Here is a 26,470-nt window from a genome sequence, read left to right as displayed (position 1 = left end):
GTTCAAAAAATAAATAAATAAAATAAATTTAAAAAAAGAAGATGTCAGTGAAGTTTCGTCATGTAGTAATTTGAAGAGGTCCATTTTTGACTGTATACAACATACTGTATTCAAATATTACATACATATAAAATATACACATACTTAAATGCCAAGTGCAAGCAAATTAAAATGTCCTTTGACTGAAGACAACATGATAATGATAATTTTACAAACTTTGTTGGTAAAACATAATTTTAGTGGATATTGTCATTATTTAAAACTATATATTGAACGCAAGCTATTATTTTGGAAGGTATGTGTCTTATTATGTTGTGTTTGTGTCATACAGGAGGTCCTCCTGATGTGGGCAAGATGCTGGGCGGGGAGGAGAAGGAGGAGGACCCTGATGCTGCAAAGAAAGAAGAGGAGAGGCAGGAAGCGCTGAGGCAGCAGGAGGAGGAGAGGAAGGCCAAATATTCCAAGATGGAGGCCGAGAGGGAATCGATGAGACAAGGCATCAGGGATAAGGTACAACAGTCATAAAAGTAAAAGTGCACTATCATACTTGTTTTGTCACTTAAAGTACTTTGAGCACTAGAATGCAGTTCTCCTCATCTAAACGTTTTGATTATTTTTGGACGGCGTCCTCATTTTTGATGCGAGCACTGCTTCTGAAGGCATCACATATCGCCTGCCAGTTTTTTTTTTCCTTTTAAAGAAGCAACCTTGCCATGGAAGCAGATTATTGTCGAGCTATTTTTAATCGCTTCCTTTAATGCTTTTTCCAACTTACTGAGACTGTAGGATCATACTGTATATCAGCAGAGGAAGTGTGGAAATATTACAACTAAAGTCACCAATTAACATGCTGAAAAGCATAATTAGCACACTTCAAATACAATTTGTGCATCTCGTGTGGATATTTGAAATCTTTAGGATCAATTACACATCCAAGATGGGGCAATTCAAAATATACCATTTACAAACCCCGTTTCCATATGAGTTGGGAAATTGTGTTAGACGTAAATATAAACGGAATACAATGATTTGCAAATCCTTTTCAACCCATATTCAGTTGAATATGCTACAGAGACAACATATTTGATGTTCAAACTGATAAACTTTTCTTTTTTTTTTGCAAATAATCATTAACTTTAGAATTTGATGCCAGCAACACGTGATAAAGAAGTTGGGAAAGGTGGCAATAAATACTGATAAAGTTGAGGAATGCTCATCAAACACTTATTTGGAACATCCCACAGGTGGACAGGCAAATTGGGAACAGGTGGGTGCCATGATTGGGTATAAAAGTAGATTCCATGAAATGCTCAGTCATTCACAAACAAGGATGGGCCGAGGGTCACCACTTTGTCAACAAATGCGTGAGCAAATTGTTGAACAGTTTAAGAAAAATCTTTCTCAACCAGCTATTGCAAGGAATTTAGGGATTTCACCATCTACGGTCCGTAATATCATCAAAGAGTTCAGAGAATCTGAAGAAAACACTGCACGTAAGCAGCTAAGCCCGTGACCTTCGATCCCTCAGGCTGTACTGCATCAACAAGCGACATCAGTGTGTAAAGGATATCACCACGTGGGCTCAGGAACACTTCAGAAACCCACTGTCAGTAACTACAGTTGGTCGCTACATCTGTAAGTGCAAGTTAAAACTCTCCTATGCAAGGAGAAAACCGTTTATCAACAACACCCAGAAACGCCGTCGGCTTCGCTGAGCCTAAGCTCATCTAAGATGGATTGATACAAAGTGGAAAAGTGTTCTGTGGTCTGACAAGTCCACATTTCAAATTGTTTTTGAAAACTGTGGACGTCGTGTCCTCCGGACCAAAGAGGAAAAGAACCATCCGGATTGTTATAGGCGCAAAGTTGAAAAGCCAGCATGTGTGATGGTATGGGGGTGTATTAGTGCCCAAGACATGGGTAACTTACACATCTGTGAAGGCGCCATTAATGCTGAAAGGTACATACAGGTTTTGGAGCAACATATGTTGCCATCCAAGCAACGTTACCATGGACGCCCCTGCTTATTTCAGCAAGACAATGCCAAACCACGAGTTACATTAACGTGGCTTCATAGTAAAATAGTGCGGGTACTAGACTGGCCTGCCTGTAGTCCAGACCTGTCTCCCATTGAAAATGTGTGGCACATTATGAAGCCTAAAATACCACAACGGTGACCCCCGGACTGTTGAACAACTTAAGCTGTACATCAAGCAAGAATGGGAAAGAATTCCGCCTGAGAAGCTTAAAAAATGTGTCTCCTCAGTTCCCAAACGTTTACTGAGTGTTGTTAAAAGGAAAGGCCATGTAACACAGTGGTGAACATGCCCTTTCCCTATACTTTGGCATGTGTTGCAGCCATGAAATTCTAAGTTGATTATTATTTGCAAAAAAATATATAAAGTTTATGAGTTTGAACATCAAATATCTTGTCTTTGTAGTGCATTCAACTGAATATGGGTTGAAAAGGGTTTGCAAATCATTGTATTCCGTTTATATTTACATCTAACACAATTTCCCAACTCATATGGAAACGGGGTTTGTATGTTTAATACACCGATAGCCTCGGAAAAAACAGTAACAAATCAAATGTGTCCATAACAATTTCATTTTATTGCCACAGAATGAAATACAATTGAAATTAAGCAAACTCGACAACATAAACCCAATCCACAGTGCAATGTATGAATGTACAGTACAGGCCAAAAGTTTTGGACACACCTTCTCATTCAGTGCAGTTTCTTTATTTTCATGACTATTTACATTATAGATTGTCACTAAAGGCATCAAAACTATGAATGAACACATGTGGAGTTATGTACTTACCTAAAAAAAAGGTGAAATAACTGAAAACATGTTTTATAGTCTAGTTTCTTCAAAATAGCCACCCTTTGCGCTGATTACCTTTTTTCGCACACTCTTGGCATTCTCTCGATGAGCTTAAACAGGTAGTCACCTGAAATGGTTTTCCCTTCACAGGTGCGCTTAGAGTGTGCAAAGCAGTAATCTGAGCAAAGGGTGGCTATTTTGAAGAAACTAGAATATAAAACGTGTTTTCAGTTATTTCACCTTTTTTTGTTAAGTACATAACTCCACATGTGTTCATTTATAGTTTTGATGCCTTCAGTGACAATCTACAATGTAAATAGTCATGAAACTAAAGAAAACGCATTCAATGAGAAGGCGTGTCCAAAATTTTGGCCTGTACTGTATGTCGATTGAGGTGATGAAATCCATTTTAAAATCCTTTTTAGGGTTCCTCGTTGATGATGCCACCTTGTTGTTACACGCTGTAAAAAGTGCTCCACAAACACACCGTACTGACCCGAATATAGGACTATATTTTTTGTGCCCTATAGAAAATACGTTAATGTCAATAAGATGTTTGCACGCAAACTAGCAGGTGGTGCTAAATGGCTTTTCAAACAAGTTCGAGTGCATTTTGCTCAATGCAGACTACAATGTGGCACTGCTGACAAACAAACAGATGAGTTATCAAGCATACGGACATCATAAAACTGTCGCGTAGCTCGAAAATATGATTATTTCGTTTTTGCAGCTTAACAGTTTTTGTTTCACTCATACTAAAATCACGATGAATAAATAAAAATTCCCACAAAAATGTGTGCTGAGAAGCATAATTGTCTTATGTTCAGAGTCGTCTAGTATTCATGTCAACAGATCACGGCCCCTTGGAAAAATGCTCATTTTAAAGTCATATAAGACCGTCATTTTTCGCGACACCAGGTTTCAAAATTTGTGGCCCTATTTCATTTTTTTTTTTACGAGCCTTTATTACGTATTTTGCCCTAAATTTAGCATCTCTTAAGCGTATATAAACTAAAAATATCAATTATACAGTAGTATTTCCCACACAAACGCTGTTCGGCATCGTGGCCTCTGATTGGCTCAGCCGCAGGAAGCATTGCTTTATTGGACCTTTTTAATTAAAAAAAAGCCTTTTACCCAAAAATGCGTTACTCATTGAAAAACAAGCCAAAAATTATTAATAGTTTTGAAAACCCAGAAATTAAGTCAAAATAATACCCTTATAACCCAAAAAATGGATTGCTCTTTATAAAAATAATCTCAAAATTTAACCCAACACTCGCAACAAGGGATGATACTCGAAACCGATTTTTACGGTTGTTCGATAAGAAAAGAACCGAGTCCTCGGACTCGAATCCCTTTTTGAGAACCGGTACCCGTTATCGAGACCACTATAGTTAAGAAAAAGAGTTGGTTCTTTATTCGAATCCCTGGGAATCCCGTCCCGACCAGAAATGCTCCGTGTGACATCACAAGAAATGACGTCACGTAGCTCAGTCATTAGGCGCAGATAGCGAAAGCAGGAGAAAATGAACCGGAAAAAGCGCTCCAAGGTGTAATAAAGTTCAAAACAAAAAGGTATAATCCAATGAATAACTTTACAGAGAGATTTGAGCAGGGTACAAACACACGACCAACCGGAAACATAGCAACCAGGCTAGCAACGCACCTCCTTTACGGCAGCTGTCGCAACGTTCTTAAAGCAACCGCAGCACATGGGCGAGGGCGGACCAACGTCACTTCCGCCCTCCAATCCCCTAGCAACGCGGTCGCCATATTGAATTCGTTGAAAACAAACCAGCTCACAGCGAACACAGCATTGACAGAAAAGGCATTTAACGAGGTTTCACGGCATTTTAAACTGTTCTAAATGGCGTATGATTATGTAAATAGTCTTTCCAGTGAGGCTAGGTTAAGATACGAGTTAAAATGTTCTGTAGTTGGATTAAACGACTGCCCTTACCGCCTTCCAGCAGATGCGTGGACTGATAATCCTACACAATGGCCGGACATGGAATTTGGAAATCTTTATGTCTCCCTCACAAGCGCACCAGGTCGGTTGTTAGCTTCGGTTGTTATATAACGAATAAATCACATAAAAATTGTTAAATCACCCAAGGTATGTTGATAAATGATAATAAGGATGACACGGTGGATACCAGTATCTGTATATTTATTATATCTGTAGAGAGCTCATTCAAATTCAGTTCAGTATTATGATTTATTATTTGCTGAATTACTGGAAATAGCCCTTATACCGTATGTTATTGTTGTGCAACAACAACAACTTCAGCTGTCGAACGTTATTCAGTAAAAATTCAACGGGTTCAACATTAGCATGGACGGTATAGCCAAGTTGTGGTTAAGAAGGTGGATTTTTGTTCCTTATATTTACCAGAAACGAAGTGATCCGAACACACGACCCGGGATTTTGGGGGACTCCAGTGAGAACCGTCCTCGTTTTCCTGGTGTAAAGCTGCGAGCCATTTGTCTCGTCTCTGTGGGCTTTTAGCACGCTTTGGCAGAACAAAATACGACCTTTGTTTTCCCTGTTTCCAGTTGTGGTTTGCACAACCAAAAACAACACAGTTTTTTGGCATTTTGGAGGCAGAATGACGGGTTTAATTAGCGCAGGTCGACAGGTTAAAGAGTAATGGCGACGGTTTGTTTTCAACGCCAGTCAGGTTGCTATGGCTCGAAGAACCCGTATGTAGCTCAGTTGCCCGGATGTCGGCCCTGCCCCATACATGTATATACAACACATCTCCCTTTTTTAACTTTTGTTTTTCTTTCCTTGTAAACAAAACAAAATCACACTGTATATGTGTTGTCTGTCTAATTATAAATAATGCAGACGAGGCGTGTTGGCTGAGTTCTTGACGTTTACTTTCACTGCGTGCTCATAACCTCATTCTTAGACGACGTGCAACAACACTTTTCGGGGCTACCGCGCATGCTCGTCACTCCCGTTGCATGCTGGGTAGTGTAGTTGTTATATTCCCTAGCTCATAACATCACATCTTTCCCCCTATAAAGAAATAATGTTAACTCAATAAAGTGTATTTCTTTTTTTAGCTTTAACTTTTCATTTTTTAGCATTGTAACCACATTTGCGAACAACTTTTCTCTTCATAGAATTTTCTTTCAATAAAGAAATAAAGTGCAAAAATGTCAAAGCATCATAACAAACAGTTATGTCAAATAGCAGCAGAAGTGCACTTTTTGAAGAGCTGTATTATTTTCAGTTTTGTGCCCAAGGAACTGATTTTATTTAACACTATATTATTATTTATACACCTATAGTGATCACAGAGACAGTCAATCAATCAATCAATCAATGTTTATTTATATAGCCCTAAATCACAAGTGTTTCAAAGGGCTGCACAAGCCACAACGACATCCTCGGTACAAAGCCCACATAAGGGCAAGGAAAAACTCACCCCAGTGGGACGTCGATGTGAATGACTATGAGAAACCTTGGAGAGGACCGCATATGTGGGTAACCCCCCAACTCTAGGGGAGACCGAAAGCAATGGATGTCGAGTGGGTCTGACATAATATTGTGAGAGTCCAGTCCATAGTGGATCCAACATAATAGTAAGAGTCCAGTCCATAGTGGGGCCAGCAGGACACCATCCCGAGCGGAAACGGGTTGTTGTTGTGTTACTGTATATATTTGTTTTTCTGAAAAATCCCACTTAATATACTTTGGGTAACAACAGTCAATATTTATTTATTTTATTTTATTTTTTTAGAGGGGTAACAGTCAATATTTATTTATTTGTTAGATTTCATTTTTTTCTTATATAATAAAAGTGAGCTTTTGTTAAACCAAATATTGTGTGTTATTTTTCTATATACAACAACCTATCTGGACTCGATAAGAGAATCGATAAGGAATCGGTTCGATAGGAGGATTCGATAATAGGCTCGAACTCGATAATTTCTTATCAAACATCATCCCTACTCGCAACTCATAAATGGGGTTATCAAAATAACCAAGCATTTTTAGTGTGTAGACAAACAGCTCTGAAAATGTTTCTATTACTTAAAAAAAAAAAAAAGGTTTTGTTTAATACAATTTTACCCAAACATTCAATACAGTCAAATACAAATAAGACAACAAGAGAAGTAAGACTTGTCTTTTGTAAAGTAATTCTGTACATCAACAATGCGATTTGCCTTAATGGCTAGAAGTAAAGTAAAATTTCAAAATTTTAAAAAATCTATTTTTTTACTCCATTAAGAATCGTTACAAATAAGAATTGTGGTTCATTCGAAAATCTTTTTTGTTTTTTTCACAGCCCTCATAACCCTCCATGCTTTTTATCAACAGTATGGCTTGAAAAAGCGCGAGGAGGCGGAGGCTGAGGCAGCGGCGGCGGCGGAGGAGACTGCGGCGGGCAGCTTGACCCGACCCAAGAAGGCGGTGCCGACCGGCTGCGGTGACGAAGAGGAGGAGGAGAGCATCATGGACACAGTGATGAAATACCTGCCAGGTCCGCTGCAGGACATGCTAAAGAAGTAGTCAGTAAATCGTTCACAGGTTGGCTTCAATCCCAAACCGGCGCCAGATTAGCATTGTATAGTTTCAAATTTGGTTTATTTAGCATTGTGTGGAAATGCAGCAGTCCGGCTATAGGCCATACGGCGTCACCGGCCAGGTGCGCCAAAGCGGAGGGCCTTCACTTCTTCTAAAACTCCCTTGAAGAGCTTGAAGCAACAACATAATGTCCTCCTTCACCTCGCTGTTCACTTTAATTGTACATAAACAAATCTATTACAAGCCTCAAGCCGGGCCAAACAATCACATTCAAAATATACTGACTCCATTTATTATACTGTGTCTCTCCAAATAGAAAATGTGATGACTTGATAAGCCATATTTAAAAAAAAAAAAAAAAAAAAAAGATTTAATACAATGTCTGTGTGCTCCTAAAGCTATTGTTGTGTCTCTCGCCTTTTTTTGCACAGTGTTACACGTTCTCTGTGAAAAGTGTCGTCTCTCTCCCCGCCTTCTAAGTGTTTGTGTAGCGTAGAAAATGTTTGTTGTATCGGAACTTCTTATGTCTTGCATGCCATTTTGTCTTGACAAGTTGTGTGACCCCATGTAAACCTTTTTAACCCTCTTCTTTGTTATGCAAAAAATATTAAGGCAATAACTCCTCAGTTTGTGTGTTTTCTCATGTCAATATAACCTCGAATAATGATGCTAATACGTATAAAGCATTTAGGATACTTCATTTGCAAGGGTTTCTTTTTTGTTGGGAAAAAAAAAAAGCTTTATAATAACATTATTATCATTTTTCAACAGGGTGAGAAGAGTGATAGACTTTTTCTTGTTAATTGTGATTTTGTTTCACGTCTTATTTATGGCTAGAAGCGACCATATGTGATCATGAAATAAAAGTGTTTCACTGAGATTTTATTTACCGGTATTGTAGTATGGGTGTGATAAAAGGCCGCCGAGGCGACATAGATCTTCATGAGCAATAAGGAATTATTATGTATGTTTCTGCCTGATAAATCAATAAAAATCTAATATCTTGTTCACACCAGTAATGGTATTATTTTTCTCTGTGACGTTGGCTGATGTGTAAGTAACACCAAACCCCTGAGCTAAATGGTATGTAAAAATCTCCTTCCTGTTTTGCTTTCAGGCTCTTTTTGAACATAAAAATAAAACAAATTGCGGCTTCTCTTTCCAGGTCATGTCAGTTTTACGCAAGCATAGTTAAAAAATATTATGCCATCAGTGCTTGGCCAACTATTCAAACACACTATTTTTTTTATAAGACCACCTTACTTTTTTTTTTTTATTCATTATGGAATTATTAGTATTCATTTAAAACCTATAAGGAAGATTAAAAACACACTTCCAGGAGTTAAAAATAAAGACAAATAATTCAAATTGGAAATAATCATGAGTATCATTTAGGGTGGGAATGTACTTGTTTTATGATACATATACCACAGCTAAAATATTATAGTAACAAATAAAAATAAGTCATTGGTCAGACATTAGAAACATGAAAATGAGAAATCAATTTAGTATCATTGAAAAAAATAGGAAAATATGATTTAAATTAAAGGGGCACATTATCACAATTTCAGAATGGTTAAAACCATTAAAAATCAGTTCCCAGTGGCTTATTATATTTTTCGAAGTTTTTTTCAAAATTTTACCCATCACGCAATATCCCTAAAAAAAAGCTTCAAAGTGCCTGATTTTAACCATCGTTATAAACACCCGTCCATTTTCCTGTGACGTCACATAGTGATGCCAACACAAACAAACATGGCGGAAAGAACAGCAAGGTATAGCGACATTAGCTCGGATTCAGACTTGGATTTCAGCGGCTTAAGCGATTCAACAGATTACGAATGTATTGAAACGGATGGTTGTAGTGTGGAGGCAGGTAGCGAAAACGAAATTGAAGAAGAAACTGAAGCTATTGAGCCATATCGGTTTGAACCGTATGCAAGCGAAACCGACGAAAACGACACGACAGCCAGCGACACGGGAGAAAGCGAGGACGAATTCGGCAATCGCCTTCTAACCAACGATTGGTATGTGTTTGTTTGGCATTAAAGGAAACTAACAACTATGAACTAGGTTTACAGCATATGAAATACATTTGGCAACAACATGCACTTTGAGAGTGCAGACAGCCCAATTTTCATCAATTAATATATTCTGTAGACATACCCTCATCCGCGCTCTTTTCCTGAAAGCTGATCTGTCCAGTTTTGGAGTTGATGTCAGCAGGCCAGGGAAGCTAGGGTCGATATTCTTCTCTTGATCATCTTCGGTGGCATAAGGGACGGTGTGAGCCAAGACATCCAGGGGGTTTAGCTCGCTCCTCTGCGGGAACAAACTGCCGCCATTGCTTGCCGTGCCACCGAGGTCCTTTGTCCCTGAATTGCTCACACACTCCGGCAGATTCAATGGGGGTCTGGCGGCAGATTTCTTTGACTTTATCGTTGGAAATGCATCTGCTTTGAGTGTCGCAGGATATCCACACATTCTTGCCATCTCTGTCGTAGCATAGCTTTCGTTGGTATAGTGTGCGGAACAAACGTCCAATTTCTTGCCACTTTTGCATCTTTGGGCCACTGGTGCAACTTGAATCCGTCCGTCCCTGTTGGTGTTGTTACACCCTCCGACAACACACCGACGAGGCATGATGTCTCCAAGGTACGGAAAACAGTCGAAAAAACGGAAAATAACAGAGCTGATTTGACTCGGTGTTTGAGAAAATGGCGGATTGCTTCCCGATGTGACGCCACGTTGTGACGTCATCGCTCCGAGAGCGAATAATAGAAAGGCGTTTAATTCGCCAAAATTCACCCATTTAGAGTTCGGAAATCGGTTAAAAAAATATATGGTCTTTTTTCTGCAACATCAAGGTATATATTGACGCTTACATAGGTCTGGTGATAATGTTCCCCTTTAAACACACACAAACATAGACTTGTGCAAAGGCCCTCTTGTATACTTAATAGTAATGTTATTATTCGTAGTGTTATTAATATTACTGTACAAGGATACAATTTGTATAATACATATGAATTATATACAGAGGTGGGTAGTAACGCGCTACATTTACTCTGTTACATCTACTTGAGAAACTTTTGGGATAAATTGTACTTCTAAGAGTAGTTTTAATGCAACATACTTTTACTTTTACTTGAGTATATTTATAGAGAAGAAACGCTACTTTTACTCCGCTCCATTTATCTACATTCAGCCTGCTACTCGCTACTGATTTTTATCGATCTGTTAATGCACGCTTTGTTTGTTTTGGTTTGTCAGACAGACCTTCAAAGTAGGATCTATCGCATGCCTGCGTTTCGCCAATCAAATACAGTCACTGGTGACGTTTGACTCCGTTTCACCAATCAAACAGAGCCAGGCGGTCACGTGCTCACATAAAGCACATAAAGTTTCAGCGGCAAACAACAAGCTTAAGCTTACATGAACTCAACGTCAAATTGGAGGAAGCACATTGCGGTAAGTAACGTTAGTAGATATTTTGGCTGTCACCGTAGGCTGATGTTAGCTTCCCTGCTATGAATCACTGTCAAATGTACATCGCGTGGGGACATTTATTAACGCACTGCAGCCTCATAGAGAGACAGACAAAGACACACACACACACACACACACTCACACGCATGCATAGAAACACCAATCAGTGTGTTCCCAGATGCAGCCCACACCTATCAGTTTATGGTTTGTGTAAAGGCTAACTTGTTATTTTCCTTTGTAATCTCTGCCTACTGAGCCTATGGTGCTGTTAAGTTATTGTGGCTCAATTTGCCTTAATTTTTTTATTTTTATATTAATGTACTATTATTTAATATATATTATTGTTTTAGTTTTTTAAGAGATATTCCTGGCTCTGAATTTGCTCATTTCTATTTTTATGTTTTTGTGCATCATTTGTTGCCGTCATCATTAAACGAACAGGTTACTCATCAGTTACTTGAGTAGTTTTTTCACAACATACATTTTACTTTTACTCAAGTAAATATTTGGGTGACTACTCCGTACTTTTACTTGAGTAATACATCTCTAAAGTAACAGTAATCTTACTTGAGTACAATTTCTGGCTACTCTACCCACATCTGGTTATATATTAAATAATGTTGTTCATTATATAGATCAGTGGTTCTCAAATGGGGGTACGCATACCCCTGGGGGTACTTGAAGGTATGCCAAGGGGTACGTGATATTTTTTTTAAATATTCTAAAAATAGCAACAATTCAAAAATCCTTTATAAATATATTTATTGAATAATACTTCAACAAAATAAATAATTAGAATTAAGTTCATGGGCACTTTAAGTTGATGATTACTTCTATGTGTAGAAATCTTTATTTATAATTGAATCACTTGTTTATTTTTCAACAAGTTTTTAGTTATTTTTATATCTTTTTTTCCAAATAGTTCAAGAAAGACCACTACAAATGAGCAATATTTTGCACTGTTATACAATTTAATAAATCAGAAACTGATGACATAGTGCTGTATTTTACTTCTTTATCACTTTTTTTCAACCAAAAATGCTTTCCTCTGATTAGGGCGTACTTGAATTAAAAAAATGTTCACAGGGGATACAGCACTGAAAAAAGGTTGAGAACCACTGATATAGATCATAAGAGTATGATACTATTCTGATGCACTTCGTAGGCGGGGCTTCTCTCATGTGGGTGGAGCTTTCTGTAACACTGTGACTGGGCAAGCCAGATAGTACTAAGTTATTACGTAGTTCGCAGTCTACGCTAAACGCTTATCAATAAATGTGTTCGTATCCCACGTTTGTTATTTTTCCATGCAAAAAGGCCATACTTATTACAAGTTTAACAAGAGAAGTAGAACGTTACTTCTGACGTTTACGACATCCGCACCGTAAAGCAGTGATAGCTGTCGCGAAAGCACATGCTCTATAAAGTCAGCGGAACACACTTATCGGCGGTCTCAGTGTGAACAATTTTACATGACACAATATTTCAAACAAGAAACACAACGGGGTGCCGACAGCGCAATGCACAACCATGCGCATCAGGCGTCATAGTAACCCGGCAACACGGTTTACGACAGTCGTATTCCATGCCTTCACTACGGGGGCCTCCAGGGTTCAAAAAGCAAATTAAACCGATGCCTATTGGGTGTCGGCTAATTCCCAGAATCCTTTGCGACCAACCCACCAAATAGTAAAATAGGGCTCGAAGTTAAGCGGCTATAATGTAGTGATTTAAGGTGGCACGGCGTTGACTGTGAATGTGAATGGATAACATCATGTTTGTTAGGTAAATAAAGTGGGCCACCTTAAGACCGTGTGTTACCTTGTTGTGGCCGGGAATAGGCTCAGCCAAAGTACAATATTATGTCAGATCACTCTTGCTTCTCTTCAGATCGCATAAATCTTTCGCCTTTTACTAAAGATTTCCGTGGGGAGGAACAACAAGAGTATAACTCAATTTTTTGATGCTCTGCGAAAGCGGGGCTTTCTAATGGTGTACAATACAAACATGGCCTCGACCTGACTTACGTCAGTAGTAGGTACTTAAGTCTAAACCCGCACCGACTACAAACGCAACTTTACGATTAAAACTAGACATTGTTCCATGTCATCTGTCCCACTGTGGACATTTTTACATTATACAAGACTTTAAAATATATGGAACGAGAAATAACAGAGTACCTGCCGTGCAACGTACAAGGTCATAGTAACCCAGCAACACAGTTTACGACAGTCGTATTCCAAGTTTGTTTTAGTACGGGTGCCCCTAGAGCTCATAAAGTCAATCATGTCACAGAAGACGCCAGTACTTTCAACGTGCAGGACTAAGTTTTTTTTTTAATTCATAGATTGGAACTTTTATAAGAAGATTGCACAGTACATATTCCGTACAATTGACCACTAAATGGTAACACCCGAATACGTTTTTCAACTTGTTTACGTTGAATCAATTCATGGTAAAGCGTAAGCGTTTAACTGTATGCGATATACTGTATTCAAATATAATAAATATACATATTTTTAAAGGGGGCAAGCAAATTAAAATGTATTTTGACGAGAACAGAAAATTATAATCTTTCAAACCTAATTTAGTTTGTTGTTTAAATACAATTTTAGAATGTTGCCGTGATTTTAAAAATGATTGTGAAAAATATAAAACATATACATGAAATGGGTTAGTATTATTACTATTAATATGATTAATATTTTAAGTCGCAGTGTTATTCGTTTAAAATAATACAAACGGCATACCTCTTAAGACTTGACCACTATTACGATGAATTAAAGTGTAAAAAAAAAAGCAGTTGCTCTCTAAAAATGTCACATTTAAAATGCAACATTATTATCCATGTGTTCTCAAATGGGGGTACCCCTGGGGGTACTTGAAGCTATGCCAAGGGGTACGTGAGATTTTTTTTAAATATTCTAAAAATAGTAACAATTCAAAAATCCTTTATAAATATATTTATTGAATAATACTTCAACAAAATATGAATTTAAGTTCATAAACTGAACATCACATCAAGTAGGCTATTCCATTCATTACCATAAACCCAGAGTTTCCCCCATGCCATGATGGTTTGACCCTCACTAAAATGTCTGTCAAAAAGAACTGTGAAAAGAAATGCAACAAATGCAATATTCAGTGTTGACAGCTAGATTTTTTGTGGACATGTTCCATAAATATTGATGTAAAGATTTATTTTTTGTGAAGAAATGTTTAGAATTAAGTTCATGAATCCAGATGGATCTCTATTACAATCCCCAAAGAGGGCACTTTAAGTTGATGATTACTTCTATGTGTAGAAATATTTATTTATAATTGAATCACTTGTTTATTTTTCAACAAGTTTTTAGTTATTTTTATATCTTTTTTTTACAAATAGTTCAAGAAAGACCACTACAAATGAGCAATATTTTGCACTGTTATACAATTTAATAAATCAGAAACTGATGACATAGTGCTGTATTTTACTTCTTTATCTCTTTTTTTCAACCAAAAATGCTTTGCTCTGATTAGCGGGTACTTAAATTAAAAAAATGTTCACAGGGGGTACATCACTGAAAAAAGGTTGAGAACCACTGCACTAGACCACATTAGAAAGTGTATCCAATATGATGTTCTGTAGATTTCAAACCTGCAGTTCTTCAATTAGCCACACGGTGGAACTGTTTCTCATATAAAGTGCGTTCTGCAGCATTGAAGCAAATAATTATAATAAAACAAAACTGTGGATGTTTCATTTTATTTCAAAAACTAAACCAACAATTAGAAGTATCCAAAAAAAAACTCTAAGTAAGTCCCATGATGCTATAAATAGGATGATAATATGTGGAAACACAAAGGCTGCAAATGTCACTTTGTTAAATAAATGTTTACATCCTTAAATAACATTTGTTCAGCAGTCACACTGTTTTTTTTTTAAATCACAAGAACCACATTTGTGTTGAATGGGATTCTTGTTCTTTTATTTTGTTGAATAATAAAAGTATTACCTCTTCTTCCTTCCTGTATTGCAGCTGCTTTCCCCCTCCTTATCTTAATAAAGGCACTGCCAGATGCTGAGCAGTTAGTGCTGATGTCATCTTCATAGTTATCAAAGACACTGTTTGATGAAAAAGAAGAACAATTGAAGATCAAACCTGCAGCATCCGTGCAATCAAACCCTTAAAATGTCTGAAGGGTCCAATTAAAACTAAAATAAAATTGTTTCAAAAGCTGATCTTCATCTGTTAAAACTTTGGCTCAATAATGTGAATCTTCCTGATCAGAATTCCATGTTTGTGTGGAGATCATCTGCCAACCATCACATTTTAAAGATCATATTTGTAAAATTAAGTATATTAAAAAAAAATACCTGCATTAAAATGTAGAGGAACTCTGTTCTGCATAAATGATCAACACTATTAAAAAAAAAAAAAAAATATATATATATATATATATATATATATATATATATATATATATATATATATATATATATATGTTCTTTGGGTAATTTTATATTTGATTTTTAAATGTGTATTTTTTATTTATGTTTTAAATGTTATTTTTTAGTCTGTCCTTTGCCTCTATTTCTTTGTGGTGTACAGCCCTTTGCTTTTCAACTGTGGTTGTTTTTAAAGGGCTTTATAAATAAAGTTGGTATGGTATGGTATATATATATGTATATATATATATATATATATATATATATATACAGTATATATATATAGATATATATATATATATATCAGACAGGGGGCTAGACTTTAAAAAAAATCCTGGACAATGTCAACCTATTAAAGAAATACAATTTACTTGCAATATTTGTTTTGATTATAAGTTATTTGGAAAAGTTGAAAGTTACCTAACCCAGGCAGTGTCAGTTTTAGATATGGACTGGCAATTTCTAAGGGGTGCCGCATGAATGAGGGCAGAGGGAAAGGGGTAAATAATTATTTGCCCAAGTGGATAAAACAAACATCAGCATTCAGGAACTAAAATGAGTTGAACGGAGAAAAGGAAAATTACACGACTCTGTTGGAGCGTCAGAGAACGTTTTACAAAACCTCAAATTTCAGCTATCTCAATATTTGCATTGAAAAATATAAAATATAATAAAATATGTTGATCTAAGTGGGGATTTAGCGCCCCCTGTGTTGTGTGGGCACTCCTACGGCAGTCCATGTTGAGTTCAGAAAATAAAGTCCATCCATCCATTCTGTGCCGTCTTCTTCCCCCTTGTACCGTAACACTAACTTTGTCAGTGTTCCAGTACGAAGATTGTGTATTACATGTGTGGGTATCACCCAGAGGTGGGACCAAGTCATTGCTTTGCAAGTCACAAGTAAGTCTCAAGTCTTTGCCCTCAAGTCCGAGTCAAGTCCCGAGTCAAGACAGAGCAAGTCCGAGTCAAGTCCAAAGTCAAGACTGGAAAGTCTCAAGTCAAGTCCCAAGTCCTACATTTTGAGTTTCGAGTCCTTTCAAGTCGTTTAACCACAGACTAATATATTTACACAGATTGTGTATGCTTTTAAAATGCTGTATTTATTTATTAAAACAAGTGCATTTGAAATTGCAGGGAAAAAGATAGTGCTGACATTGCACTTCAAAATAGCACTATTAACCAGTCATTTTAAACATGTAACTCATTCCTTTACAGAATAAACACATTTGAAAAAAACAAGTGCAACTGTACTTATTTGCACAAAAGTGTTAACATTGTATTTCAATGGCATATTGCATTGTAACTAGTTCCACAGCAGTTTCTATCCTGTTCTTACCTTATCTCATTGATCTCATCTCATACTGTATGTGTGTTTATGTGTGCGTACACATGAAAAACATAACAAATATATGAACATAACAATGAACAGAGTTGTACTTTTTAGATGTCAGGACCCTATGCAATATGTACACATATTCTTAATATAGTATACATTTTAACTGACCTTTATTTGACTATGTTTGTCTTTTTGTAGGTGGCTAAAATACGCGGTGCTGCTGACCACCGTCTAACTTTACGTTACTGTGTGTGATACATTGACTAATGTAATGTTACTGTGTGTGATACATTGACTAACGTAATGTTACTGTGTGTGATACATTGACTAACGTAATGTTACTGTGTGTGATACATTGACTAACGTAATGTTACTGTGTGTGATACATTGACTAACGTTACGTTACTGTGTGTGATACATTGACTAACGTTACGTTACTGTGTGTGATACATTGTCTAACGTAACGTTATGTGTAGGTACCTCATGCAACCCTGCTTAAAAAAAAATCACTTGACAAAAAGTATGAATAAGGTAGCAAACTGCAGTGGACGCAACAGATTGCCGTGTTTGCAATGACGTTATAACCATAGACATCTTATAAGTAGACGCAGGTTGCTGTGACGTGAGCAATTTGGCCGCCATCTTGAAGTGGTGATGAAAAGCCGGCGAGCAGCCTAAACTGACAGTTGACAGGTAGAAAACAAAGATGCCGGGCTGGTGTTCAGCGTTTTCCTGCTCAAATGAGCGGACTGTTGAAAATAGGAATCGGGGGATTACTTTTCACAAGTAAGATTTAACATTAACGTACTATTGGTTGTATCTTATGAAAATAATATTACCACAGAGTTGAGAAGGATCAAAGATCTTCAATATTTGTATGTGAAAATCACAAATAAATCTTCTGGGGGAGGCTGACGCCCCTACAGGGGTTTGGTTTACAAACTTTCAGCCCCACCTAAAACAAAATTCACCAGCCGCCACTGATTATGATGCATTCTCATTTTAGGCAAAGTATAAGACAATACTTTCTTAACAGTATAATTGTAACCAGGAATAAGTCTTCAAGTAACAATATTCAAATACTAACATTGTTGGGTAAAACAGAATTTGGTTTTATTCTGAATCCAGTGAAACAGATTGGTGGTTTTAGCTGATATGAAGACTTTCAGGTGTTTATATGTGTTTATGTTTAAGTATTTGGCAGACGCTTTTATCCAAAGCGACTTACATAAAATAATACATATAAAACAATCACTGCAAACATTATCATTTAAGGGAAGAATGTAATAGAAAATATCAATACAAAGTGTCAAGACAGAATAAACTCTCTGCTGCTGCAGCAACAGAGATACAGTCTATAGGTCTCTAAGATATATAGATATCTAATGTATTCATACATTGTTTATGTAGGATATACGCATGTATATATAACCTAATCATATTGTTTCTTCAACTTAAAAATAGTTTACCGTTTTTTCCCTTTCTCTAGGATTATAATCCCAGTTTTGATCTCGGACGTCTGGTCACTTATAGCATATAAGAATATTATATTACTGTTAAGCAAACTATGAATACTAAAACACGCCAAAACATGTGTCTGTTATCATAGCTACACGTATGACAAAAAAGGGGGGTGAAAATCAGTGGTATTCAGTGAGGTAAAATGAATTAAATGCGCTGACAGTTCATTGTTCCTGCCAAATGAATTGCACTGAGTGGAGCGGATCACCACTCCAAGATGGCGGCCCCGCGCCTCGTCTGCGCCAGTAGGCAGTAGCGCTCCATGCTGCGTCTATTTATAAGATGTCTATGGTTATAACGTTAGCAGTGAGTTTGCAGCCTCACTGATTTAACTACACAGCAAATACAAGTCACGTAACTTAGCCAATAAACGTTATCTTACATTCAAAACTTACCCTTCTTTGTGCAACTTCAAATGTTGAACGTTGTTGCGTCTCCGTCTGTAATATTCGAACTGCGTGATTTCCATACGGCAGTTCGTTTTTTGTTGACCAAGTCGTAGTTTTTATACCCGAACGAAACCAACTTTGGCATAATTGTTGCGTTGTTTGACAACTTGTTCGGTGGTTGTACTGCAATTTGATTGGATGAATGCTGCCTGATGAAAACAACGTAGATCTAATTTGATTGGCTGTTGTACTGACAGCACACCAGCTGACAGGAACAACACGCTGAGAGACACAGACGAAAAAAATGAAAAATACGGAGCGCTCCCAAATAACTTTTTAAGCGTTGGATTTTGGGGAAAGTAGCAAGTCATGTCAAGTCATGTCAAGTCAAAAGGCTCAAGTCCAAGTGAAGTCACAAGTCATTGATGTTAAAGTCTAAGTCGAGTTGCAAGTCTCTTTACATTTTGTCAAGTCGAGTCTAAAGTCATCAAATTCATGACTCGAGTCTGACTAATTTTGTTGGCCAAAATGTTGCACTGAACCACATGGTGTTGTTGGAGAAGAACAAAACTACGAAGTTACTCTTTGATTAAAGCATTCTCAGTTGGATATGAGGAGACTAGTCTTCCAATGAACAGTGGCAACAAATCGTACGACCGCATGGCACTTAAAAACCCATACATGTTATAACTTGTATATTTGGAAATAGAAGAAAAACAAATTAAACTGATGCCTATTGTGTTTTGGCTAAGTACCAGAACCCGTTGTACCCATTAAACTAAGGCGAGATGATACTTGATTAAAATCCGTGGATCTTTGTAAGGTGCTGCAGCATTGCTTGTGAATGTGAATACCATCAGTTGTTAGTTAACTAGTGTCACCTTGAAACCGTGTGTTACCTTGGTGTGGCCGGGAATCAGGTCGGCCAAAGTACATTCAGCCTGCAAATCACTTTTGTCCCTCTTCATTTCGCATAAATCTTTTGCCTTTTATTAAAGATGTCTGTGGGGAGGACCAACAAGAGTATAACTAATTTTTTTATTCCTTGTAAAGCAGGACTTGCATTTCCTGTGAAAACAATAACAATGAGCGGAGGTTGACTGTTGCAACGTTTAGTGTGCGGTTGCAGCAATACCAAGGTTACTGCCAGTGGTATATGTGACAGGATGTACATTTAGAATACAGTGATTGTAAGTAGCAAAGTAAGCTTTTGAGTTGTATTACTATGTGATTTTATATTTGCAACTTAAAAATGTTTATTGTTAATGACAACAGTAAAACACCATTATTTGTAGAATATAGAGCTAATGTTATTGTAATGCCAGCATTAATAAGAGCCATTGTAGTACTGGACGGCTCCAGCAGGGGGCGCGTTGTGCTGGGAGCTATTCTAGAGGACACCTGACTTCCTGCTTGCAATCAATACAGACGTGAGCAGAACGAAGTTGTGTCCTCATATCTGTATACTCAAACATCTTCCTTCTCAGGTACAAGTGTCTTTATGTAAATAGTTGTACCCCCGAATGTATCTTTATAGTGTTTAAACATGTTTGAAAGAGTATATTTTATGATATTTGTCTTTACAGTCGACAATGCTTCATACATGACCAAGCTAATGCTAAAGCTAATTGCACTGCCGATGACGAAGCAGATGCTAACTGCATCAACAGTGTAAAATATATAGAAAGGTACTGTGCGTAGTTAATTATTAATCTGTGTATATTGCTGATGAAATGTGTATTTACTACAGTTTCTGGGACTAATTCAGTGTAGTTTGTTTAATCTTAAGGAATGATAAGTGACTTTTGTTGCAAAAACAGGCTTACTGTATTGGGTGAACCTTTGTATTTACTTGTTGAGACATCTTCAAATACTGTTACACTAAGGTAAAGTCTATTAGTGCAAAGAACAGGAAAATCTCCTCGATTATTTCAATGTAAAATCCGTATGATAATACTGGAGTGCATTTTATGTTTGTTGCAATACTGTGTACTTGTACATGTTTGGTGTTTGATTTGTTTGCAGTCAATACAGACGTGAGCAGAACGAAGTTGTGTCCTCGTATCTGTATACTCAAACATCTCCCTTCTCAGGGCGATTACATTAACATGCGGTAATGGATGGATCCGGTCTCATTTAAAACTTTGAATTTCCCTGCCAATATTCAGGTCCTCGGTCAATTGACCAGTGCTTTTGTTTTTGAACTTGTTACAATCCACTTGATTTCATCAAGGGAAAGTAAATTTATTTGAACTGTTTTGGTTTTTCAAAATTTAAAACCGTAAAATGTGTTGAACATCAACAAAATGCACCCTGTGAGTGAAAACAGTAGTCTTGCAGATGACTTCCTCTCAGCAATTGTTAAAATGTTAAGACTATACTTTCAGGGATCATTTCTAAAGATTTTGTCTTGAGAAATGTGTTTCTAAAGTGTAAGGTTTTGCTAACCATGATGATGAGATGAGATGTTTCTTCCAGAACATGAAGCTGACATAGAATAATGATTCTGTCATGTGTTCTTTGTCATTGATGATTGTTCTTTGCTTCTTAATGAGGTTAGGAAGGAAGGAATATGTTCAGAGTGGTTACCTACATCTTTAATAAGAAAGTCTTGAAAATGTATGGCTTATTGCTAAAATGTTACTCTTTGATTAAAGCATTCTCAGTTGGATTTGAGGAGACTAGTCTTCCAATGAACAGTGGCAACAAATCGTACGACCGCATGGCACTTAAAAACCCATACATGTTATAACTTGTATATTTGGAAATAGAAGAAAAACAAATTAAACTGATGCCTATTGTTTTTTGGCTAAGTACCAGAACCCGTAGTGCCCATTAAACTAAGGTGAGATGATACTTGACTAAAATCCGTGGATCTTTGTAAGGTGCTGCAGCATTGCTTGTGAATGTGACTGGATACCATCAGTTGTTGGTTAACTAAAGTGCCACCTTGACACCGTGTGTTACCTTGGTGTGGCTGGGAATGGGGTCGGCCAAAGTACGTTCAGCCTGCAGATCATTCTTGTTTCTCTTCAAGTCGCATAAATCTTTCGCCTTTTACTAAAGATTTCCGTGGGGAGGAACAACAAGAGTAAAACTAAATTTTTAAATGTCCTGTAAAGCAGGACTTGCCTACCTGTGAAAACAATAACAACGAGTGGAGTGTGACTGTTGCAACTATACAGAGGATACAGCCAGTGGTGAACATGTGGTAATGAAATGATCCGGTGTCATTTAAAATCTGTGGACCTTTGTAAGGTGCTGCAGCATTGCTTGTGAATGTCCCTGGATACCATCAGTTGTTGGTTCACTAAAGTGTCACCTTGAAACCGTGTGTTACCTTGGTGTGGCCGGGAATGGGGTCGGCCAAAGTACGTTGAGCCTGCAGAACACTCTTGTTTCTCTTCAAGTCGCATAAATCTTTCGCCTTTTACTAAATATTTCCGTGGGGAGGAACAACAAGAGTATAACTAAATTTTTGAATGCCCTGTGAAAACAATAACAATGAGCATAGGTTGACTGTTGCAACAATACCAAGGGTACAGCCAGTGGTAAACATGCGGTAATGAATGGATCCGGTCTGATTTAAAACTTTTAAGTTCCTTGCCAACATTCAGGTCCTCGGTCAATTGACCAGTGCTTTTCTTTTTGAACTTTTTACAATCCACTTGATTTTATCGGGGGAAAGTAAATTTATTTGAACTGTTTTGGTTTTTCAAAATTTAAAACCGTAAAATGTGTTGAACATCAACAAAATGCACCCTGTGAGTGAAAACAGTAGTCTTGCAGATGACTTCCTCTCAGCAATTGTTAGAATGTTAAGACTATACTTTCAGGGATCATTTCTAAAGATGTTGTCTTGAGAAATGTGTTTCTAAAGTGTAAGGTTTTGCTAACCATGATGATGAGATGAGATGTTTCTTCCTGAACATGAAGCTGACATAGAATAATGATTCTGTCATGTGTTCTTTGTCATTGATGATTGTTCTTTGCTTCTTAATGAGTTTAGGAAGGAAGGAATATGTTCAGAGTGGTTACCTACATCTTTAATAAGAAAGTCTTGAAAATGTATGGCTTATTGCTAAAATGTTACTCTTTGATTAAAGCATTCTCAGTTGGATATGAGGAGACTAGTCTTCCAATGAACAGTGGCAACAAATCGTACGACCGCATGGCACTTAAAAACCCATACATGTTATAACTTGTATATTTGGAAATAGAAGAAAAACAAATTAAACTGATGCCTATTGTTTTTTGGCTAAGTACCAGAACCCGTAGTGCCCATTAAACTAAGGTGAGATGATACTTGACTAAAATCCGTGGATCTTTGTAAGGTGCTGCAGCATTGCTTGTGAATGTGACTGGATACCATCAGTTGTTGGTTAACTAAAGTGCCACCTTGACACCGTGTGTTACCTTGGTGTGGCTGGGAATGGGGTCGGCCAAAGTACGTTCAGCCTGCAGATCATTCTTGTTTCTCTTCAAGTCGCATAAATCTTTCGCCTTTTACTAAAGATTTCCGTGGGGAGGAACAACAAGAGTAAAACTAAATTTTTAAATGTCCTGTAAAGCAGGACTTGCCTACCTGTGAAAGCAATAACAACGAGTGGAGTGTGACTGTTGCAACTATACAGAGGATACAGCCAGTGGTGAACATGTGGTAATGAAATGATCCGGTGTCATTTAAAATCTGTGGACCTTTGTAAGGTGCTGCAGCATTGCTTGTGAATGTCCCTGGATACCATCAGTTGTTGGTTAACTAAAGTGTCACCTTGAAACCGTGTGTTACCTTGGTGTGGCTGGGAATGGGGTCGGCCAAAGTATGTTCAGCCTGCAGATCACTCTTGTTTCTCTTCAAGTCGCATAAATCTTTCGCCTTTTACTAAAGATTTCCGTGGGGAGGAACAACAAGAGTAAAACTAAATTTTTAAATGTCCTGTAAAGCAGGACTTGCCTACCTGTGAAAACATTAACAATGAGTGGAGTGTGACTGTTGCAATGTTAGGTGTGCAGTTGCAACTATACAAAGGATACAGCCAGTGGTGAACATGTGGTAATGAAATGATCCGGTGCCATTTAAAATCTGTGGACCTTTGTAAGGTGCTGCAGCATTGCTTGTGAATGTCCCTGGATACCATCAGTTGTTGGTTAACTAAAGTGTCACCTTGAAACCGTGTGTTACCTTGGTGTGGCCGGGAATGGGGTCGGCCAAAGTACGTTGAGCCTGCAGAACACTCTTGTTTCTCTTCAAGTCGCATAAATCTTTCGCCTTTTACTAAAGATTTCCGTGGGGAGGAACAACAAGAGTATAACTAAATTTTGGAATGCCCTGTGATAACAATGAGCATAGGTTGGCTGTTGCAACAATACCAAGGGTACAGCCAGTGGTAAACATGCGGTAATGAATGGATCCGGTCTGATTTAAAACTTTTAAGTTCCTTGCCAACATTCAGGTCCTCGGTCAATTGACCAGTGCTTTTCTTTTTGAACTTTTTACAATCCACTTGATTTCATCGGGGGAAAGTAAATTTATTTGAACTGTTTTGGTTTTTCAAAATTTAAAACCGTAAAATGTGTTGAACATCAACAAAATGCACCCTGTGAGTGAAAACAGTAGTCTTGCAGATGACTTCCTCTCAGCAATTGTTAGAATGTTAAGACTATACTTTCAGGGATCATTTCTAAAGATGTTGTCTTGAGAAATGTGTTTCTAAAGTGTAAGGTTTTGCTAACCATGATGATGAGATGAGATGTTTCTTCCTGAACATGAAGCTGACATAGAATAATGATTCTGTCATGTGTTCTTTGTCATTGATGATTGTTCTTTGTTTCTTAATGAGGTTAGGAAGGAAGGAATATGTTCAGAGTGGTTACCTGCATCTTTAATAAGAAAGTCTTGAAAATGTATGGCTTATTGCTAAAATGTTACTCTTTGATTAAAGCATTCTCAGTTGGTTATGAGGAGACTAGTCTTCCAATGAACAGTGGCAACAAATCGTACGACCGCATGGCACTTAAAAACCCATTCATGTTATAACTTGTATATTTGGAAATAGAACAAAAACAAATTAAACTGATGCCTATTGTTTTTTGGCTAAGTACCAGAACCCGTAGTGCCCATTAAACTAAGGTGAGATGATACTTGACTAAAATCCGTGGATCTTTGTAAGGTGCTGCAGCATTGCTTGTGAATGTGACTGGATACCATCAGTTGTTGGTTAACTAAAGTGTCACCTTGAAACCGTGTGTTACCTTGGTGTGGCTGGGAATGGGGTCGGCCAAAGTATGTTCAGCCTGCAGATCACTCTTGTTTCTCTTCAAGTCGCATAAATCTTTCGCCTTTTACTAAAGATTTCCGTGGGGAGGAACAACAAGAGTAAAACTAAATTTTTAAATGTCCTGTAAAGCAGGACTTGCCTACCTGTGAAAACATTAACAATGAGTGGAGTGTGACTATTGCAACTATACAAAGGATACAGCCAGTGGTGAACATGTGGTAATGAAATGATCCGGTGTCATTTAAAATCTGTGGACCTTTGTAAGGTGCTGCAGCATTGCTTGTGAATGTCCCTGGATACCATCAGTTGTTGGTTAACTAAAGTGTCACCATGAAACCGTGTGTTACCTTGGTGTGGCCGGGAATGGGGTCGGCCAAAGTACGTTCGGCCTGCAGATCACTCTTGTTTCTCTTCAAGTCGCATAAATCTTTCGCCTTTTACTAAAGATTTCCGTGGGGAGGAACAACAAGAGTAAAACTAAATTTTTAAATGTCCTGTAAAGCAGGACTTGCCTACCTGTGAAAACAATAACAATGAGCATAGGTTGACTGTTGCAACAATACCAAGGGTACAGCCAGTGGTAAACATGCGGTAATGAATGGATCCGGTCTGATTTAAAACTTTTAAGTTCCTTGCCAACATTCAGGTCCTCGGTCAATTGACCAGTGCTTTTCTTTTTGAACTTTTTACAATCCACTTGATTTTATCGGGGGAAAGTAAATTTATTTGAACTGTTTTGGTTTTTCAAAATTTAAAACCGTAAAATGTGTTGAACATCAACAAAATGCACCCTGTGAGTGAAAACAGTAGTCTTGCAGATGACTTCCTCTCAGCAATTGTTAGAATGTTAAGACTATACTTTCAGGGATCATTTCTAAAGATGTTGTCTTGAGAAATGTGTTTCTAAAGTGTAAGGTTTTGCTAACCATGATGATGAGATGAGATGTTTCTTCCTGAACATGAAGCTGACATAGAATAATGATTCTGTCATGTGTTCTTTGTCATTGATGATTGTTCTTTGCTTCTTAATGAGTTTAGGAAGGAAGGAATATGTTCAGAGTGGTTACCTACATCTTTAATAAGAAAGTCTTGAAAATGTATGGCTTATTGCTAAAATGTTACTCTTTGATTAAAGCATTCTCAGTTGGATATGAGGAGACTAGTCTTCCAATGAACAGTGGCAACAAATCGTACGACCGCATGGCACTTAAAAACCCATACATGTTATAACTTGTATATTTGGAAATAGAAGAAAAACAAATTAAACTGATGCCTATTGTTTTTTGGCTAAGTACCAGAACCCGTAGTGCCCATTAAACTAAGGTGAGATGATACTTGACTAAAATCCGTGGATCTTTGTAAGGTGCTGCAGCATTGCTTGTGAATGTGACCGGATACCATCAGTTGTTGGTTAACTAAAGTGTCACCTTGAAACCGTGTGTTACCTTGGTGTGGCTGGGAATGGGGTCGGCCAAAGTATGTTCAGCCTGCAGATCACTCTTGTTTCTCTTCAAGTCGCATAAATCTTTCGCCTTTTACTAAAGATTTCCGTGGGGAGGAACAACAAGAGTAAAACTAAATTTTTAAATGTCCTGTAAAACAGGACTTGCCTACCTGTGAAAACATTAACAATGAGTGGAGTGTGACTGTTGCAAT

The 26,470-nt window shown here is 37.5% G+C and overlaps 1 protein-coding gene and 14 non-coding genes across 15 annotated transcripts in view; all 15 read left to right on the top strand.

Annotated features, from left to right (window-relative positions):
• Positions 1 to 8,391, top strand: part of cplx2a (complexin 2a) — a 46,038-nt gene extending 37,647 nt beyond the window's left edge. The window contains exons 3-4 of the mRNA XM_061922801.2: positions 332 to 510; positions 7,166 to 8,391. Of these exons, the coding sequence (XP_061778785.1) occupies positions 332 to 510; positions 7,166 to 7,357 (371 nt within the window). The 3' untranslated portion in view covers positions 7,358 to 8,391. The remainder of the gene's footprint in view (positions 1 to 331; positions 511 to 7,165) is intronic.
• Positions 8,392 to 12,731: 4,340 nt separating this feature from the next.
• Positions 12,732 to 12,845, top strand: LOC133570321 (U5 spliceosomal RNA). The gene has a single exon (XR_009810097.2). It is a non-coding gene; the product is annotated as a U5 spliceosomal RNA (small nuclear RNA).
• A 6,639-nt stretch (positions 12,846 to 19,484) lies between these two features.
• Positions 19,485 to 19,596, top strand: LOC133570401 (U5 spliceosomal RNA). The gene has a single exon (XR_009810169.2). It is a non-coding gene; the product is annotated as a U5 spliceosomal RNA (small nuclear RNA).
• A 1,311-nt stretch (positions 19,597 to 20,907) lies between these two features.
• On the top strand, positions 20,908 to 21,122 carry LOC133570450 (small nucleolar RNA U3). The gene has a single exon (XR_009810217.2). It is a non-coding gene; the product is annotated as a small nucleolar RNA U3 (small nucleolar RNA).
• A 432-nt stretch (positions 21,123 to 21,554) lies between these two features.
• Positions 21,555 to 21,665, top strand: LOC133570370 (U5 spliceosomal RNA). Its single transcript, XR_009810142.1, has one exon. It is a non-coding gene; the product is annotated as a U5 spliceosomal RNA (small nuclear RNA).
• Positions 21,666 to 21,925: 260 nt separating this feature from the next.
• LOC133570400 (U5 spliceosomal RNA) lies at positions 21,926 to 22,042 on the top strand. Its single transcript, XR_009810168.1, has one exon. It is a non-coding gene; the product is annotated as a U5 spliceosomal RNA (small nuclear RNA).
• A 314-nt stretch (positions 22,043 to 22,356) lies between these two features.
• Positions 22,357 to 22,571, top strand: LOC140679984 (small nucleolar RNA U3). Its single transcript, XR_012051278.1, has one exon. It is a non-coding gene; the product is annotated as a small nucleolar RNA U3 (small nucleolar RNA).
• A 432-nt stretch (positions 22,572 to 23,003) lies between these two features.
• LOC140680041 (U5 spliceosomal RNA) lies at positions 23,004 to 23,114 on the top strand. Its single transcript, XR_012051333.1, has one exon. It is a non-coding gene; the product is annotated as a U5 spliceosomal RNA (small nuclear RNA).
• Positions 23,115 to 23,374: 260 nt separating this feature from the next.
• Positions 23,375 to 23,487, top strand: LOC140680037 (U5 spliceosomal RNA). The gene has a single exon (XR_012051329.1). It is a non-coding gene; the product is annotated as a U5 spliceosomal RNA (small nuclear RNA).
• A 282-nt stretch (positions 23,488 to 23,769) lies between these two features.
• LOC140680093 (U5 spliceosomal RNA) lies at positions 23,770 to 23,884 on the top strand. Its single transcript, XR_012051384.1, has one exon. It is a non-coding gene; the product is annotated as a U5 spliceosomal RNA (small nuclear RNA).
• A 308-nt stretch (positions 23,885 to 24,192) lies between these two features.
• Positions 24,193 to 24,407, top strand: LOC140679987 (small nucleolar RNA U3). Its single transcript, XR_012051281.1, has one exon. It is a non-coding gene; the product is annotated as a small nucleolar RNA U3 (small nucleolar RNA).
• A 430-nt stretch (positions 24,408 to 24,837) lies between these two features.
• Positions 24,838 to 24,950, top strand: LOC133570334 (U5 spliceosomal RNA). The gene has a single exon (XR_009810109.2). It is a non-coding gene; the product is annotated as a U5 spliceosomal RNA (small nuclear RNA).
• A 260-nt stretch (positions 24,951 to 25,210) lies between these two features.
• LOC133570331 (U5 spliceosomal RNA) lies at positions 25,211 to 25,323 on the top strand. Its single transcript, XR_009810106.2, has one exon. It is a non-coding gene; the product is annotated as a U5 spliceosomal RNA (small nuclear RNA).
• A 340-nt stretch (positions 25,324 to 25,663) lies between these two features.
• Positions 25,664 to 25,878, top strand: LOC140679983 (small nucleolar RNA U3). Its single transcript, XR_012051277.1, has one exon. It is a non-coding gene; the product is annotated as a small nucleolar RNA U3 (small nucleolar RNA).
• A 430-nt stretch (positions 25,879 to 26,308) lies between these two features.
• LOC140680011 (U5 spliceosomal RNA) lies at positions 26,309 to 26,421 on the top strand. Its single transcript, XR_012051303.1, has one exon. It is a non-coding gene; the product is annotated as a U5 spliceosomal RNA (small nuclear RNA).
• Positions 26,422 to 26,470: the final 49 nt, after the last annotated feature.

Source organism: Nerophis lumbriciformis, linkage group LG27 (genome assembly GCF_033978685.3).
Source record: "Nerophis lumbriciformis linkage group LG27, RoL_Nlum_v2.1, whole genome shotgun sequence".
In the NCBI taxonomy this organism is placed as follows: Eukaryota; Metazoa; Chordata; class Actinopteri; order Syngnathiformes; family Syngnathidae; genus Nerophis; species Nerophis lumbriciformis.
The sequence above is the reverse complement of the archived record's forward strand: the minus strand, read 5'-3'. Positions and strand labels throughout refer to the sequence as shown.